At 53.2% G+C, this 14,532-nt stretch overlaps 5 protein-coding genes across 5 annotated transcripts; 1 reads left to right on the forward strand and 4 right to left on the reverse strand.

Annotated features, from left to right (window-relative positions):
* Nucleotides 1-601: 601 nt before the first annotated feature.
* Nucleotides 602-1,939, reverse strand: BO86DRAFT_416995 (translation initiation/elongation factor MRX8; the record flags this gene model as incomplete). Its single annotated transcript, XM_025675011.1, has 4 exons — nt 602-632; nt 807-1,199; nt 1,299-1,753; nt 1,862-1,939. 4 exons carry the CDS (start codon nt 1,937-1,939, stop codon nt 602-604), a joined length of 957 nt encoding a protein of 318 aa, XP_025530341.1.
* A 188-nt stretch (nt 1,940-2,127) lies between these two features.
* Nucleotides 2,128-5,150, forward strand: BO86DRAFT_446423 (60S ribosomal protein L7A). Its single transcript, XM_025676518.1, has 5 exons — nt 2,128-2,347; nt 2,443-2,829; nt 3,983-4,057; nt 4,153-4,662; nt 4,734-5,150. Exons 1-5 carry the CDS (start codon nt 2,279-2,281, stop codon nt 4,932-4,934), a joined length of 1,242 nt encoding a protein of 413 aa, XP_025530342.1. The 5' UTR covers nt 2,128-2,278; the 3' UTR covers nt 4,935-5,150.
* A 348-nt stretch (nt 5,151-5,498) lies between these two features.
* BO86DRAFT_454452 (putative spindle pole body component) lies at nt 5,499-9,475 on the reverse strand. Its single transcript, XM_025677060.1, has 5 exons — nt 9,228-9,475; nt 8,933-9,021; nt 8,626-8,834; nt 6,066-8,472; nt 5,499-6,004 (listed from the first exon to the last, which is right to left on the reverse strand). Exons 2-5 carry the CDS (start codon nt 8,990-8,992, stop codon nt 5,966-5,968), a joined length of 2,715 nt encoding a protein of 904 aa, XP_025530343.1. The 5' UTR covers nt 8,993-9,021; nt 9,228-9,475; the 3' UTR covers nt 5,499-5,965.
* Nucleotides 9,476-9,901: 426 nt separating this feature from the next.
* Nucleotides 9,902-11,162, reverse strand: BO86DRAFT_387065 (nucleic acid-binding protein). Its single transcript, XM_025671489.1, has one exon. It carries the CDS (start codon nt 10,890-10,892, stop codon nt 10,044-10,046), a length of 849 nt encoding a protein of 282 aa, XP_025530344.1. The 5' UTR covers nt 10,893-11,162; the 3' UTR covers nt 9,902-10,043.
* Nucleotides 11,163-11,650: 488 nt separating this feature from the next.
* Nucleotides 11,651-13,449, reverse strand: BO86DRAFT_306773 (glycosyltransferase family 20 protein; the record flags this gene model as incomplete). Its single annotated transcript, XM_025667709.1, has 5 exons — nt 11,651-11,801; nt 11,854-12,193; nt 12,243-12,613; nt 12,673-13,045; nt 13,146-13,449. 5 exons carry the CDS (start codon nt 13,447-13,449, stop codon nt 11,651-11,653), a joined length of 1,539 nt encoding a protein of 512 aa, XP_025530345.1.
* Between the last annotated feature and the right edge of the window lie 1,083 nt (nt 13,450-14,532).

The following is a 14,532-nucleotide window of genomic DNA, read 5'->3' on the forward strand; positions in this document are numbered from 1 at the left end:
AGGTCTCAACCTCTGTTCATGCTTAAACATATTTCGCACACATTGCGGCTGTTCCAATAGTCACTTGCCATAGAAATCAATGAAGATGTCTTTGACTGGCATGACTCGCCCTTGTAATGAATACATATGTCCTGTTAATGATTACTTCTTATTTACATGTAATGGCCCAATGTGCTCGTGGAGCAAATTGACAGCGTCAGCAAGCTCCAACAAAGACCCTGGATCATAGCATAGCCCGAGAGAATTGAGGGTCGCACGCGGACTTGCCAAAATGTGTGCATCAACCCGCAAGATGTGCATGTCGATAGCAGGGTCAAGCCAAATGCCCTTTCCAAATGGGCACCAGTGGCATCGGACAGACCGCGGGGCGCATGGCTGTTGCTCCAAATGTGACAGAAAACATGGGGCCTCGAAATATTGACGCCTTCCGCCTTAGGGGAGCGGAGCCACCCACTTGGCGCCCGAAACTGGTGTGAACATTATCATCAACACCCCCGGTCTTCAATGAGAATCACTTCAAGGCACGTCGAATCGTGTCTTGAATCGTGTCTTGATTCCCTTCCGCTCTCTGTGGTATGAGTAGTACCATAGTGGATTCGGGTTATGGGGAACCCCGAGAAGAGCCTCCATTTCTGTTTCATCGTCGTTTGGGAGACACTCGAGATGAACGCTTGCTTGGCCGCGCGGTCACCTTCCTTATCGCAACTTGACCGGCCTTCTTCCCAGTATTCTTCTTTTCTTCTTCCCCCTCCCCCTTCCCCTCCTCTTTCTGTACCCGCATCGGCGCTGCCACCACCTTCTCTTGCTTAATCACATTCCCCTCCGCGTCCAGATTCGCATCATACCCGGCCGCCTTCAAGATGGCCCAACGCAGCGCAGAGATGCCGATGTAATGGCCGGGCGTGCGCTCCAATTGCGCACAGGCGGTCAGGGTCTCGCCGAGGGGCGGGGGCCCGTTCCACTCCTGGGCGATCTCGGCGGCCGCCTCCCGGAACTCGCGGTGCAGGTCCCGGCACGCGGCGAGGCCGGATTCCGAGACGCCGGAGCGGAGCTGGTTGCGCTGCTTGACCAGGACCTTGTCGATCTTGGGGACGACGATCTGGTAGGGGAGGCCGTATTCGCTGAGCCAGCGGATGATGACGCGGTCCATGGGCTTCATGCCGTGGAAGCCGTCGATGAGGAGGAAGATGCGGCGGAGTCTAGATTTTTGCGTGGTGTTAGTTATAGGGATGTTGGGGGAGGGGTTTGGGGGGTGGTGGTGATGTGGTGATGGGTTGGTGCTGGGGGCAAAACCGTACTGCTTCCTCTTCCGCAGATACTTCATGATCTCTTTGCCCCAATCATACCGACCGCCGTAGCCGTAGCCCGGCATATCCAGCAGCACGATCTTCGACTCGCCGCCTTTGGTGCCGCCGATGCCGAAGGCGTTCATCTCCCGCGTCCGGCCGGGTTTGCTCGAGGTGTAGCAGAGTTCGCCCGTCATGAGGGCGTTCAGGAGCGAGCTCTTGCCGACGTTGGAGCGGCCGAGGAAGCAGACCTCGGGCTCGTGGGCGGACATGGGCGTCGTGCGGAACTTGCTGGCGGACCATAGCTTGACCGGGGAGTGGCGCGAGGGGGCGAAGAACTTGTCGGCGTAGGCGAGCTGGGCGTCATTGGGGCACTCGGTCTCATAGTAATCATTGAGGATCGTTGCTGGAAGGTTGGAGAGAAGCGTCTTCGGGGTTGGGGGTGCTGGGAGGTCGGAGGGAAGCGTCTGCGGTGAGGTAGGGTGTTGAGGTTCTTGAGGCTTTGGCGGCTCTGCAGGGCAGAAGAAGTCTTCTTCCAACGGGGGCTCGGCAGGCGAGGAGTTCCTCGCTGTTACTGCTGAGGAGAAATATCGATGGACTTGTGCCTGTAACGGCCGAATCGAAGATCTGAGAGTATATAGTTGGATAACCATGGTGGAGAGTTGGTGTTTCCTCAACACAGAACAAGGTTGTTGAGGCTTGACTTTTAAATTCGGAGACAAGCTTTCCTCCGCGGCGCACGGAATCAGAAAATCTGCCGGGCGGTGACATTCTAGGACGGTCCGCTTGACTCCACCGCCTAATCGATAAGAAGATGCGTCACGGCAGCGGAGGGGAAAACGGAGAGCTTCGGAGATACGTCCAGACTGACTCGGACTACTGCAGGTACTTCTTCTGAGCTTGTCTTACTTGGAGCATTTCAGTCACCCCCGCTTAGTCTTCGTCTCACTCATTCATTGAAAACATACTGTGCCTACCGCCTAACCGCCAAGATGATCAACGCCGTCCTAGTGTTCAACAACAACGGTCAACCCCGTCTGACCAAGTTCTATACTCAAATTGTGAGACATTCTCCCCTTATCTATTGCTCACCCACCTCCTATTTCCCTCACTCAGCCTGGTCACTGCTAACCTCTCTCGCACACACACGCACCAGGACACCCAAACCAAACAAACCCTCATTACCCAGATCTACAACCTCGTCGCCCAGCGGCCCCCAAGCGCCTGCAACTTCCTGCCCCTCCCGCCGCTGCTCTCGCGCGGGGCCAGCGCCAGCGCCGCCAACGGGCCCTCGGACGCGCCCACCCAGATCACCTACCGCACCTACGCCACCCTCTCCTTCATCATGATCTCGACCTCGACCGAGTCGCCCCTGGCGCTGATCGATCTGATCCAGGTCTTCGTCGAGGCCCTGGACCGCATGTTCGAGAACGTCTGCGAGCTGGATCTCATCTTCGGGTACGAGACCATGCACGCGGTGCTGGGCGAGATGATCGTCGGCGGCGTGGTGGTCGAGACCAACATCGAGAAGATCGTGGCCGGCGTCAAGAGCCAGGAGGGCCAGCTGGGGAAGAAGCGGGCGATTCAGGCCGCCAGTTCGGGGCTCGGGAGGGGTGGGTTGCCTGGGCTGGGTGGGTGGAGGTAGACTCTTGTTTGCTCGGGACGGTTGTAGACGGTTGGGAAAGAGGGGGAAGGGCTATGCATAAAGCGATATCTGGTACGACGTTTGGGATGGGATGTGATTCTCATGTGTAATGATCTTCTTTTGCTGTATGCGGTTGTGTTATTTTGTATGCGCATAAAGGGCTGTTCTGTTGATGGCGTTGGGGTCAATGTGATTAGACTAGACTTGGCTTTGATTTTCAGTGCGAGGGAACCAGTGACTCGGCGGACAATCTACAATGGAATTACCGTGGCTACTGTATTGATAGCTACTGCAATTGAGGCTATTCGTAGGGAGCGCGACTCAGGCTGAAGCATGGTACAGTACAGTACACCGCCCGCGATTCTGCCAGGGGGTTGAGCCCTATGGCACGTGATAGACCGATGTCTGGAACGCCGGCAAGGCAGTTGTTCCGAAGGCGGCCCACAGAAGCGGCGGGCGGCCTTTTCTCCGCGAAAATCAAATTGCTTCCCTTCCTTTCTTCTTCTCTTCTCTCGATCGTCAATCCCGTCACTCAACGCCGCTGCGGATCTCAGTCGACAACAATGGTGGTAAGCATTTGAGATTTATACATCCCAATGAAGCAACGAAACTCCTCGATTCTCTAGAGAGAGAGAGAGAGAAAACACACCCTTGTCATCGACAAACAATTGCCGACGACAGACATGTTGTGTGAAAGATCACAACTGTAGAAAGTCGGTAGCTTGCATCTCGCGCATCACAGCCGAGATGGCAATGCTTTCCGCTGCATTCCGTGGATCTCGGGAACCCTTCATTGGGCCTTCTCAAGTGAAACGGGATCAGTGATGATTTGGCTGGAGTCGCAAAGTTGTAGTCGGATTCTTTTGGTTCCTATTCCCCGTGTGATATGAGCTTGAGATATAGTTTGTACGCACAGGACCAGGAACTAATCAAAGATTCGGCTTCAACTTTGTGATCTCTCTAGAGTTTAAAGAAGAGTTTCAGCACAAGAAAAAAAAACGCAACATGGTGGAGCACACGATGCTGATTTCTTCTTTTTTCTCAATGATAGCCCCCTAAGTCCGGAAAGAAGGTTGCCTCCCTCCCTTACCCCCAGGGTAAGGCTGGTTCCAAGAAGGCCGCTAAGGTGAGCACACACCCGTGAGATCTTAGGCTTCTCAAGGTCTAGATCTCTCACAATTACCCACCGGCAACGGGAAAATGCTAACGAATCTCCTTCAGAACCCTCTCATCGAGAAGCGTTCCCGCAACTTCGGCATTGGCCAGGACATCCAGCCCAAGCGCAACCTGAGCCGCTTCGTCAAGTGGCCCGAGTATGTCCGCCTCCAGCGCCAGAAGAAGATCTTGAACCTCCGCCTCAAGGTCCCCCCTTCCATCGCCCAGTTCCAGAGCACCCTGGACCGCAACACCGCCGCCCAGACCTTCAAGCTCCTCAACAAGTACCGCCCCGAGACCAAGGCCGAGAAGAAGGAGCGTCTCCACGTCGAGGCCACCGCCGTCGCCGAGGGCAAGAAGAAGGAGGAGGTCTCCAAGAAGCCCTACAACGTCAAGTACGGTCTCAACCACGTTGTCGGCCTCGTCGAGAACAAGAAGGCCTCCCTCGTCCTCATTGCCCACGACGTTGACCCCATCGAGCTGGTCGTCTTCCTGCCCGCCCTCTGCCGCAAGATGGGTGTCCCTTACGCCATCGTCAAGGGTAAGGCCCGTCTCGGTACCGTTGTCCACAAGAAGGTATGTCTACCGCTCCAACTACTCCAACCAACCCCTCTCGAGCAATCCATCCTAACATGTTACGTCTCCAGACCGCTGCCGTCCTCGCTCTCACCGAGGTCCGCTCCGAGGACAACACCGAGTTCTCCAAGCTCCTCTCCGCCATCAAGGAGGGTTACACCGACAAGTACGAGGAGTCCCGCCGCCACTGGGGTGGTGGTATCATGGGCGCCAAGGCTGTCGCCCGCCAGGAGAAGAAGCGCAAGGCCGTTGAGGGTGCCATCCGTGTCTAAGCTAGTCTCGTGTCACTAGATCCCCAGATACCAAACCAAAAAAGCTTAGTTATGTGAACCGAAAAAATTTCACTGCACTGACGGGTTATCAAAAAATCTCTTTATACCCAAACGAAACCTTTCTCAATGACGCGATCTTCTACCTTTCCTCCTCCATGTACAACCTTGCAGATACCCCCTCATGAATGCTATTTTCCAATGACTTCTCAACCTTTCTCTCCTACACTTTTCTCGTAGAAGTATACTATATTTTTTTCCATCCAAAGTTGAGAGAAGGAAAAAGGAAACAAGCATTCATGTAAAGAGGTCTGTACTTCGTAAAGCGTAGTTGAGAGATGCAGAACAGAATATGCTCCAAAGGATTGACCACGCTCCGCTCGTTCCTTCAGTGGTTAGTTACTCCGTATCCTGCAAAAGTAGCGCGGAGGCTGTATCACCTTAGGCACTCAATTCTGCCGTCTCAGTCTCAGGCATTAACTCCTGACACCTGGACGATTAGGCTCCGAATAATCATACTTGGCTTTGGCAGGTCCTCACGAAAATGCAATCAATGCTAGTTCCTAGCCCACACCACCAGAGTAGTAATAAAATACATCCCATGAGATCAAACGCATGGTACAAGAAAGCATCTATACAGAGAATAGCAACGTGTGGTATGCTGGCGTGTGGTATGGTATGACAAAAGCTAGAAACCCCCGCCAAATAATCAAGAAAAATAACAGGAAGAAACGAATTGATACAGCCAGCAATACACCCCTTCCATTCCAACCATCCGATATGCTCCAGTCATCGAAAGCAATGACAGGTCCCGCGCCATTTGAGAAGGTCAAGAGACTACCAAAGGGAGTCGGTAGTAGTAAGAGGGGGGAAAATGAAAATAGAAAATAGGATAGACAAAGAAAAAGGGAAAGAATTCTTGGAAGCTCCACACTTGCTGCGTGCAAACGGAGGTTGATATCAGTCGAAGCAAGAAGAATATAATATGTGATGAAGGGGAATCGGATAAAAGTTGGTTGTTGGTCATTCGGTCATTAGCGCTGAGCAGGTGGTCGTGTAAGGCCTTGCCTTGCCTATATGTGGTATACATCGTTAGTGCCAGATGGTGTGCGAAATGGAACGGGGTATGCCCACCTTCATTTGTTCGATTCTTGCTTTGAGTTGGCTTGTCACTTCCGCAGCTCTTTTCCAGTTCTCCGCTGGTTCCGTGGACCTGGCAGGCTGGTCCTCGCCCGAAGCACTGCCAGAACCCCGTACAGATGAGCGTGTGGGGCTGCCTAAGCCAGAGTAGCCGGCCCCAAACGTAGGGCTGAGCTTCCGTCGACCAAGGGCTCCTTCTCTGGTGCTCAGTGATGGAGAGTCCAGGCCGTTGTTCTCCTTCTCTTCGCTGGGGCTGGTGGAAGCATAGCTACGCGGCCGGGAGGTATCAAATCGTGATCCTATGTGGAGTCCAGCTCGGGACATGGGATTGTACCCATTGTGGCCCGAGTCTTGATAGACCAATCCTGGTTCCGAGATACTGATGTTGCTGTCAGGCAGGGCATTTGGTGGGCTAATGGCACTGGCGCGCAGCGCTCTAGCTAGCTCGCGCTTCAAGCGCTCAATCTCGCGTTGCTGCTTTTGAACCGTCTGTTCTGCTGCCTCCGCGTCACTGCGTGCTCGTACCAATTGAGTCTCTTTAGCTTTGATGCTCAGAACATCCCTAGTGTGGTCTTCGATGAGCTGGGCGTTTTGGTTCTGTAGTTCTGTGATCTGAGAGTTCAACTTAGTCCGGTCATATTTCAGATCATCAATAGTGCGGGTGAATCGCTCTTTCTCGAGGCGTAACTCTTCCAATTCCGCACGTTCAGCGGCAGACATGCCACTCATTTGCGGTGCGACAGGGGCTGGGGCTGGCTCAGCCGGAGCCGCTGGCCGGGCGATTGGGCGACCAGCAAGACCCCTTCCGAGACCAAGTCGAGGCGCGGCAGGTGGCGGCGGCTGATCCTCTGAAGGGGGTGATATTACACGCCTTTGGGGTGATGCCAAGCCAGCCTGACCAGCAAGCCTCTTCTTGAGGCCACTAGGGGCAGGAACGCTGCCGGGCTTTGCGAGGCCACCCAACTTAGATGGGATTGCTCTCGTGGCGGGCTTGGATGGGGACGGTGCTGGAGGCTCCTCGACAGGAGCTGGTGCAGCTGCAGGCCTCTTCGTTCCGAGTGCTGGCTTCTTGCCACCGAGGACCTTCTTACCAACTGCAGAAGTAGTCTTTGGCGGGCCAACGATAGGCTTGGGTCTGTCCTTCGCCTTGACCTCCGCCGTCTCATAGAACTCCTTGATCTTCGTTTTCCGGATATCATCGAGACCGTCAAGATAAGGATTCATTGCCCGCTCTCCCAGGATTTTCATCAAGGTACCCAGAACCTCTGCGCCTCCAGCACGGTTGACCTCGCTAGACTCAGTAAGAAGCTTGGTAGCCGCCTCTGCAATCGACTTGATCTCTGGTTTAGCTGGCACGTCCCTGGTGGTACGAAGGCAGCGGATCAAGAATTTGAGGGTTTCTTGCTTGACTTGAGGGTTCTTGTGTTTGAGGAATTCCAGAATCTCCTCCAAGCATTCCGTCAAACTGGTTGCGACAAAGACCGAGTCGAGTGCTTGGCCTAGGGCATCTGCAACGCTTTGTTTCTTCTCTTTCAGGCGTTCCAACATCGGGGCCATGATAGTGGGTCGATACTTCAGGAATCCGCTGCGCAGGCCTTTGGCAAGTAGGTCAACACAGTTAGCGGCAACCGTCACGACTGCAACATTGGCATCTTTCATGGACTTGGCCAATAACCGTACCACCTCATCAAATGGCCCATCCTTGATTCTGGGTACGTTCAGTACAGTATAGAGTTCATCCAGAGCCTCCTTCCTGTCCTTCCACTTCGACGAAGAAAGCTGTTCTGTGAAGTTGCCGGGTACTTTGGACGCCACATCCACAGGTTCTGCGAGATCGAAAACGTCGACTTCGCCCTCATCCTCTGCATATTCCTCAACTCCTTCCATCTCGTCACCGCCACCTGCTGCAGGAGCAGCACTGGCGACAGCCGCAGCATCCTGTTGCGCTTTGGTGAGCCTCTCCTGCTTTGGTGGCGGTTCCTGTTTCACGGCTTCGAATAACTTCTCCAAATCAGTCTGTTGAACAGGCTTTAGCTCGCCCCAGAAAAGGGGCTTGATGGCTTCCTTCAGCCACCTATAGAGCTCCACGGTAAGATTTTGAGCTTCCGCCCGAACATTTTTGTCTGCGTGCCCGAAGACCTTGGGCAAAGCTTTGAGTACTGGCTTAGGATCCACAAGCTTACACCCAAAGTTGTGATAGATCGTCTTCAACCCCGCCAGCGCGGCCGCAATCACCTTGGGCATCTTATGTGACAATGCGGGCATCATCTCCTCGATCACCGGATCCGCCTTATCCATCTCCACACACAGAAGCAGGGCCTCGATCGCATTCGCTTTGGCGGCTGGTCGTGTAGATATGAGACCCTTTTCACAGATCGGTAAAATTGTAGTTGCGCGCGTTCTAGAGGGATGGGACATTCTGTTAGTCTTGTGCTCCCAGATCAACCTCCCCTCCATCTCTCTAATTCTCCATCCCGGAGCTCCACGATTCGAAAACAATCCCCCTTCCCCCACGCAAAGAAAAGAAAAACTGGGAAACAGATAGATAGCTCACCTTGTACAGGCCTGTACTCCACCAAACTTCAAAAATGCACAATAGGCCCCAAGACCTTCTTGTTGAGCCGCCACATTGGAGTCTGCCACCGCCCCTTTCCAAAGACCGGGGTCTTGTATGAAGGGAGTGAATACCGGATCCGACTCGTCTGGCGTCTTTTCGAATTGTTGTTTGGCATCTTCGTATCCTTCCTTGCGGACCTTCCAGTTCTATAATTCGGGGAGGGGCTCGCAATCAGTATTATTGTTTTCGCCAAATGGTCGCCCGTCGAGCCTAGAACGAGGGAGTTTGCGGTGGGTAGACTCACCTTGTGCGCGAACCGGTCGGGCAATGGTAAGGAGGAGAAATCCTCTTCTCCCTCAGCCATTCTGATGGGTTACTTAGAGAGATTTTCCACTAGATGATGAGAAAGAGACAGAGCGACAAGATCAGCGATTGCGCTCTCAAGGGAATATAGACTGAATAGCATCGAACTGCGCTTGTTGAGGCTCGATTCCTCGAGTTGACAAGTCCAAGCGCGTTGCCACATCCTGAATCTCAAGGAAGCAGAAGATAGGAACGGTATCGAAGAGTCCCCATCCCTCCCAGAAATGAAGACGTACCTGGAAAAGCGCAAATGGTTGCAGATCTCGTGCACGGGCGAATAACCGGGAATACAGACAAGGGCGTGGTTCCGGAACTCACGACCAACAAACAGTATGAAGGAATTTTCGAGATGGAGTTGTTCCGGTGACTGAAAGATAAGCTAGTCCCGGATTTTAGGAGGTAGAAGGGCTCGAAGGCGGAGAATGTCGAGGAAGTGTGGCGATTAATACAAAGAGAGAGAGAGAGAGAGAGAGAGAGAGAGTAGGGAAGGAGTTGGAGGGAAAGTAAACAACGGCAAAGTCACTGGGGTGACTTCGCGACCCAAAGACGGGGCTTGGCAGCCGTAATTTTGCTGCCCGCACCGCGCAAACCGGGGGGGGGGTACGACAGGAGGCCGTTTGTTATCAGGTGCCAATCTTCGTTTACATGATGAAAAGTGTAGAGTGAACGGTTGACCTAGCTTGACATGGCAGTTTGATCTACTTTTGTATTTGCTAATAATAAGCTATTGTCTAATATAATCAATGGCGAGGGTGGGCCAGCGCAAGAAGTATGTACTATGCAATTGCACCTACGGTAGATGCCGGCTCGGCTCCTATAGCATGAGACGGAGTAGTCTCGCGTATGCCCTCACTCTACTTCACTCTTTGCCCCCAGAGTCTGGCTAACTTCACTAGACTGGCTAGACCAGCTCGAACTGAGATTCCACAGTATGCCACATAGATAGCTATAATATACACAAGGTTTACATACAAACCATACACAGTCAATGAGAAGAAGTAAATCAGACAAAAAAACTCTCTCACTCCCCTTTCTCCCTCAAGTCCCCCACCTTAGTTCTTTGTAGTCTTAGCAGCAGGCGTATCCTTAGCAGGCTTAACCTTAGCAGCCTCCTCAGCAGCCGCCTTAGCAGCCGCCTCCGCCTCCGCCTTAGCAGCCTCCTCAGCCTTCTTCGCCGCATTCTCCGCTCTCTTGAACCCGATCTGCGGCACGAACGAGTCCTGTCGCTCCTGGATCAACCTCCGGATGCGCCCGACGTGCTCCGGGGAAGGACCGCCCTTTACGTTGCCGCCCGCCTCGCGGATGCGGGCCTCCCTGCGCTCCCACTTGGCCGTCCGCTTCTCCGCGCGCGCGGCGTCTCGCTCCGCCCGCGTCATCACGCCGGGCCGGTCCTCGATGGCATCTGCGAAGGGGGCGATGATCCGCTCCACGACGTGGTGCACGTTGCGGCTCTTGGGGTACCCGGACGAGAACTCGATCACGTCGCCGACACGCAGCGACTCGCGAGGGTCCGAGACCATGATGATCTCCTTCTTGCGGTAGTACTTGCGGAGATGAGCGTCCCACTCGACGTTCCAGTGCAGGACGCGGACGGTGCGCACCATGCGGCCGGCGGATATGACGGTGCCCTTTTTCAGTTTGTAGGCGTACTGGCGGAGCGAGGGAGGGACCTCGGTCTGGGCGCTCGAGGAAGGGGCATCGGCGGTCGGGGTGGCTGTCTCCACGGGTGGTTGCTCCTGCGGCTGCTGCTCTGTTTGTTGCTCGAGGAACTTGGGGGACGTCGTGGCGATTGATCGTTGGAGGAACGTAGGTCTGGAGAGGTGTTGGGTGGCTGAGGCGGGGGTGCGGAGAATAGAAGTTCGCAGGGGCTGGAAGACCCGGAGCACGTTACTGAAGGCCATTGCGAAGCCTGTGTGGTGTAGGAAGGACCACGACCGGTGGAGTAGCGTAGAGTCGTTATTCAGTTACGACCGACTCAATCTGTTAGACAAGACCGCTCGTAGGGATGCGATCGTGTGAGGCTTGATCTTCAGAAAGATCCCTATTGGTGACAATTTTCTTGAATGATAAAAGCCGGTATACTGTAATCGCAGAGCAGAACCCGGAAAGTAAAGAGTGCTGGGGTAATGTTGAGTCGACAGGCACGGCTAGATTTCAGATCGGAGCAGCATCGCGGCCGCGGGCGAGTTGGCCGAGAATTTCTGCAATCTCGGTCATGTTTGCACTTTTTGCACCCACTCATACCTTTACTCCGCATCGGTCCAACGCTCAGCTGCTCGTGATGGTTTTGTCCTGTACATCATTTGCATTGACAAACAACGTCTAATTATACGTCATAATGGTGCATCTCACTTACAATCTTCCGAAGTGATAAGAGGGATATAATCAGTTGAGATTATTCTAAACCATGCTCCTGTACATACACAACACCAACACCTCGAGAATCAATCCCAACAAAACCATGAAACCTGTGGCCTAAACGCAACAATGACTCTTTTGATGTACTCCATACGGTGGAAGATAGATGACTCGACCAGGAAATGGATAAGCACGCCATATGGAAAGCAAGAATAAAATAAACACCACAATACGCAATCTCCCCCCAGCCCAACGCTTTCTGCAAGCCAAGCGAAAGGTCTATCAGCACTTAAGTCCATGCCTATGCTTCTTGTGGAGCCTCGACACCATTCGTGTGCTCCGAATGGTTAGAGGGACCTGGAACTATAGAAGCCTTCCTGGCTTGGAACTTCTCCGCCGATTGAGTCGATATCCGAGTCAGCTCAGAAACAAATGACTGGCCCCAGAATGCGCTATAACATGTTAGTTAGAATCCTGGTATAGCACTATCAAGCTTCGCCATACCTTGTATACTTGTTGACATATTTGTCCAGCTTGGAAAAGTTCAGGGCCCTCTGCTCATCGCTCATTGTGACAGCCTCCTGATAAGCCGCTGCAAGCTCTTCGGTGTTCCAGGGGTTGATAATGATACTGCCATTCAAGCTTTGCGCCGCACCCGCGAACTCCGAGAGAACCAAGCTGCCATGGCGTTTCTTTTGGGTGGCGATGTATTCGTAGGCAACGAGGTTCATGCCATCACGTGTGGACGAGACAATGCAGGCATCGGATACGGCGTAGAGAGCGATCAGCTCGTCGAAGTTGACTGACTTGTGTAGGAAGTGAATCGGCATGAACTCAACAGTGCCTGTCCTTCCGTTAGCAAGGTCTCGAGAAGTCACTCTGGGGGTACCCACCGAATTTACCGTTGATGCGGCCCACGAGTTCGTTGACCACAGCCCTTAGGTTTTGGTACTCTTCCACGTCTTGTCTGCTCGGGACCGCTACTTGAACCAATACAACCTTTCCGACCCACTCAGGATGATCACTGAGGAAGACCTCAAGCGCGTGTAGCTTTTGAGGGACGCCTTTAATATAGTCAAGACGGTCGACGCCCACCATGAGCTTCACGCCCTGGAATTTCTGCTCTAGCATTGCAATGCGTTTTTGAACCTTCTCCTTTTTGAGGCCCTCCTCAAACTTCTCGGGATCAATGCCGATTGGGAAGGCGCCACAGGCAATCAATTTGCCCTGGAACTCGATTCCATTTGGAGTAGTAGGCAACCCCCTAACGCTAGAGTTAGCAACTCTGGGTCATGTGTGAGAAGTCAGTCGTCCAATACATACAGCAAACGCGAGCAGGCGCTCAGAAAGTGTCTGGTATAATCGTAGGTGTGAAAGCCGATCAAGTCACAGTGAAGGACGCCGAGCAGCAACTCATTCCGCACAGGCAAAATTCTATAGATTTCGCTGCTAGGGAAGGGCGTGTGAAGGAAGAACCCGATCTTAACGTTCTCTTTGCTGTTGCCGATCTCCTCGCGAAGCATCTCCGGGAGCAGCATCAGATGATAGTCATGGACCCAAATTAAATCACCGTCTTGAACTTCTTTCGCGACGGCCTTTGCGAAGAGGCGGTTGGCTTCCTTGTATGCCTCCCAGGCAGACTCATCGAAGGTGATCTCACCAGGATGATAATGGAAAAGAGGCCAGAGAATCGAGTCTAGAGAAGCAGGCAAGAGGTCAGCGAATATGGTCACGAAGTGGGCATTCTAGTACATCGCGCCGACTATGCGATTCAATTGGCGAGGGGATGAACTGACTGGAGAACCCGTTGTAGTGACGGTCCGCAAGCTCGTCATCGATGAAGACCGGAACAGCCCCGTACTCATCCTTCAAACGTTGTTTTACCTCGGGAATTTCCTCCTCTGGGACTTCCAAACCGGGCCAGCCGTACCATTGGAACGTCGTGGACTTCGAGAGACCGCTGAGTCCACTGACCAGTCCTCCAGAAGACATGGAGAAGTCATATCTGCCATCCTCAGATCGCTTGATGGTGATAGGGAGGCGGTTGGAGACTAGTAACAGCCTGGCCTCGTTCGGGACGGGGTTATCGAGAGAAGGCATGCTGTCGGTGATGCAGGCGATTGCGCAAAACTAGATGGCGAAAGATGCGCGGTCGACTCACTGACCACTGATGTAAATGGACACAAACAGAGGATATGTATCCGAGCTCTGGTCAGGTTCGATAAGGTGAGGATAAGAATGTAAGAAGATGCCGTGAAGATTCTCACGATTTGATTGATAGTAGTTTAGGGAAAATATCAGAAGCGGGCAAAGAGAGAGGAGGGGTAGGACAAGAAATTAATCTGGGCCAGTCCTGAAGATTCAGCGGAAGTTATGAAGGAATTGGCGCGACTCCGGAGAGGAAGCGGAATGACAAGAGGAGAGGTAAAATGAAGACGAGAAGGGAAAGCACCAGAGGAGAGGAGAGGACAAAATTGGCAAGATTGAAGACCTTCAGCGGTTCAACAAGCCAAGAGAAGATTCAAGTAAGTAAAGGTAGTATTAGTTGGCAGACGTAGGTTGGAAAAGTAGGTAGGAGTTGGGGTAGGGTAGAGTAGGTCTGGCGGCGGGGAATAATGGCCGAAGTGACCTCACCGCAGCGGGCAGCGCGCGGACCAACCGACCCAGGCTTGGGCTCGGGCAAGAAGATCAAAAGAACCCAGCAACTTCCTCACTAGCAAGTTCATCGACTGAGCCAGTAGTGGGGCGGTGGAAAACAGAGGCACATCCAACAACAGCAGTATCTCTCGGTTGATTTGTGGTTGGTGTGTCCGGTGGTGGTGGTGGTGGTGGTGGTGGTGGTGTCTGGATGTACGAGTATCAAACTCACTCTTCGACGAGTTGTTGCGATCGGAGTTATCGCTTGAAGGAGAGATGGGAAGTATAGGCGGAAGAAGTAGTAGTAGAAAGAGAAGAGATGGAATGATGGGATGATGGGGGGAGGGAGGGGGGAGGGGGGGAATTGGGAGAGGGAAGAAGCAGGTGGGGTGGGGAAAGAACTCCTACGGAATACTACCACCACTACAACGACCGACAGGCTGCTTTAACTACTCATACTCATACTGCTCGACTACTAAAGTTACGAGTACAAAGTTACAGCAAAGTTCACTTACTAACTGGCTGGTGAGTATTATTTGCTGAGGA

Source organism: Aspergillus japonicus (genome assembly GCF_003184785.1).
Source record: "Aspergillus japonicus CBS 114.51 unplaced genomic scaffold BO86scaffold_9, whole genome shotgun sequence".
NCBI lineage: Eukaryota > Fungi > Ascomycota > Eurotiomycetes > Eurotiales > Aspergillaceae > Aspergillus > Aspergillus japonicus.

What these genes read in the sequence shown, in the direction of transcription:
- BO86DRAFT_454452 (XM_025677060.1), bottom strand. Translation starts at nt 8,992, where the DNA reads ATGGCTGAGGGAGAAGAGGATTTCTCCTCCTTACCATTGCCCGACCGG. An exon ending in CCGACCGGTTCGCGCACAAG is followed by an intron (nt 8,835 to 8,932) that starts GTGAGTCTACCC and finishes CCCGAATTATAG; the next exon opens with AACTGGAAGGTCCGCAAGGA. An exon ending in CAAGAATCGAACAAATGAAG is followed by an intron (nt 6,005 to 6,065) that starts GTGGGCATACCC and finishes TACCACATATAG; the next exon opens with GCAAGGCAAGGCCTTACACG.
- BO86DRAFT_387065 (XM_025671489.1), bottom strand. Translation starts at nt 10,892, where the DNA reads ATGGCCTTCAGTAACGTGCTCCGGGTCTTCCAGCCCCTGCGAACTTCT.
- BO86DRAFT_446423 (XM_025676518.1), top strand. Translation starts at nt 2,279, where the DNA reads ATGATCAACGCCGTCCTAGTGTTCAACAACAACGGTCAACCCCGTCTG. An exon ending in CCAAGTTCTATACTCAAATT is followed by an intron (nt 2,348 to 2,442) that starts GTGAGACATTCT and finishes CACACGCACCAG; the next exon opens with GACACCCAAACCAAACAAAC. An exon ending in TCGAGAAGATCGTGGCCGGC is followed by an intron (nt 2,830 to 3,982) that starts GTCAAGAGCCAG and finishes TCTCAATGATAG; the next exon opens with CCCCCTAAGTCCGGAAAGAA.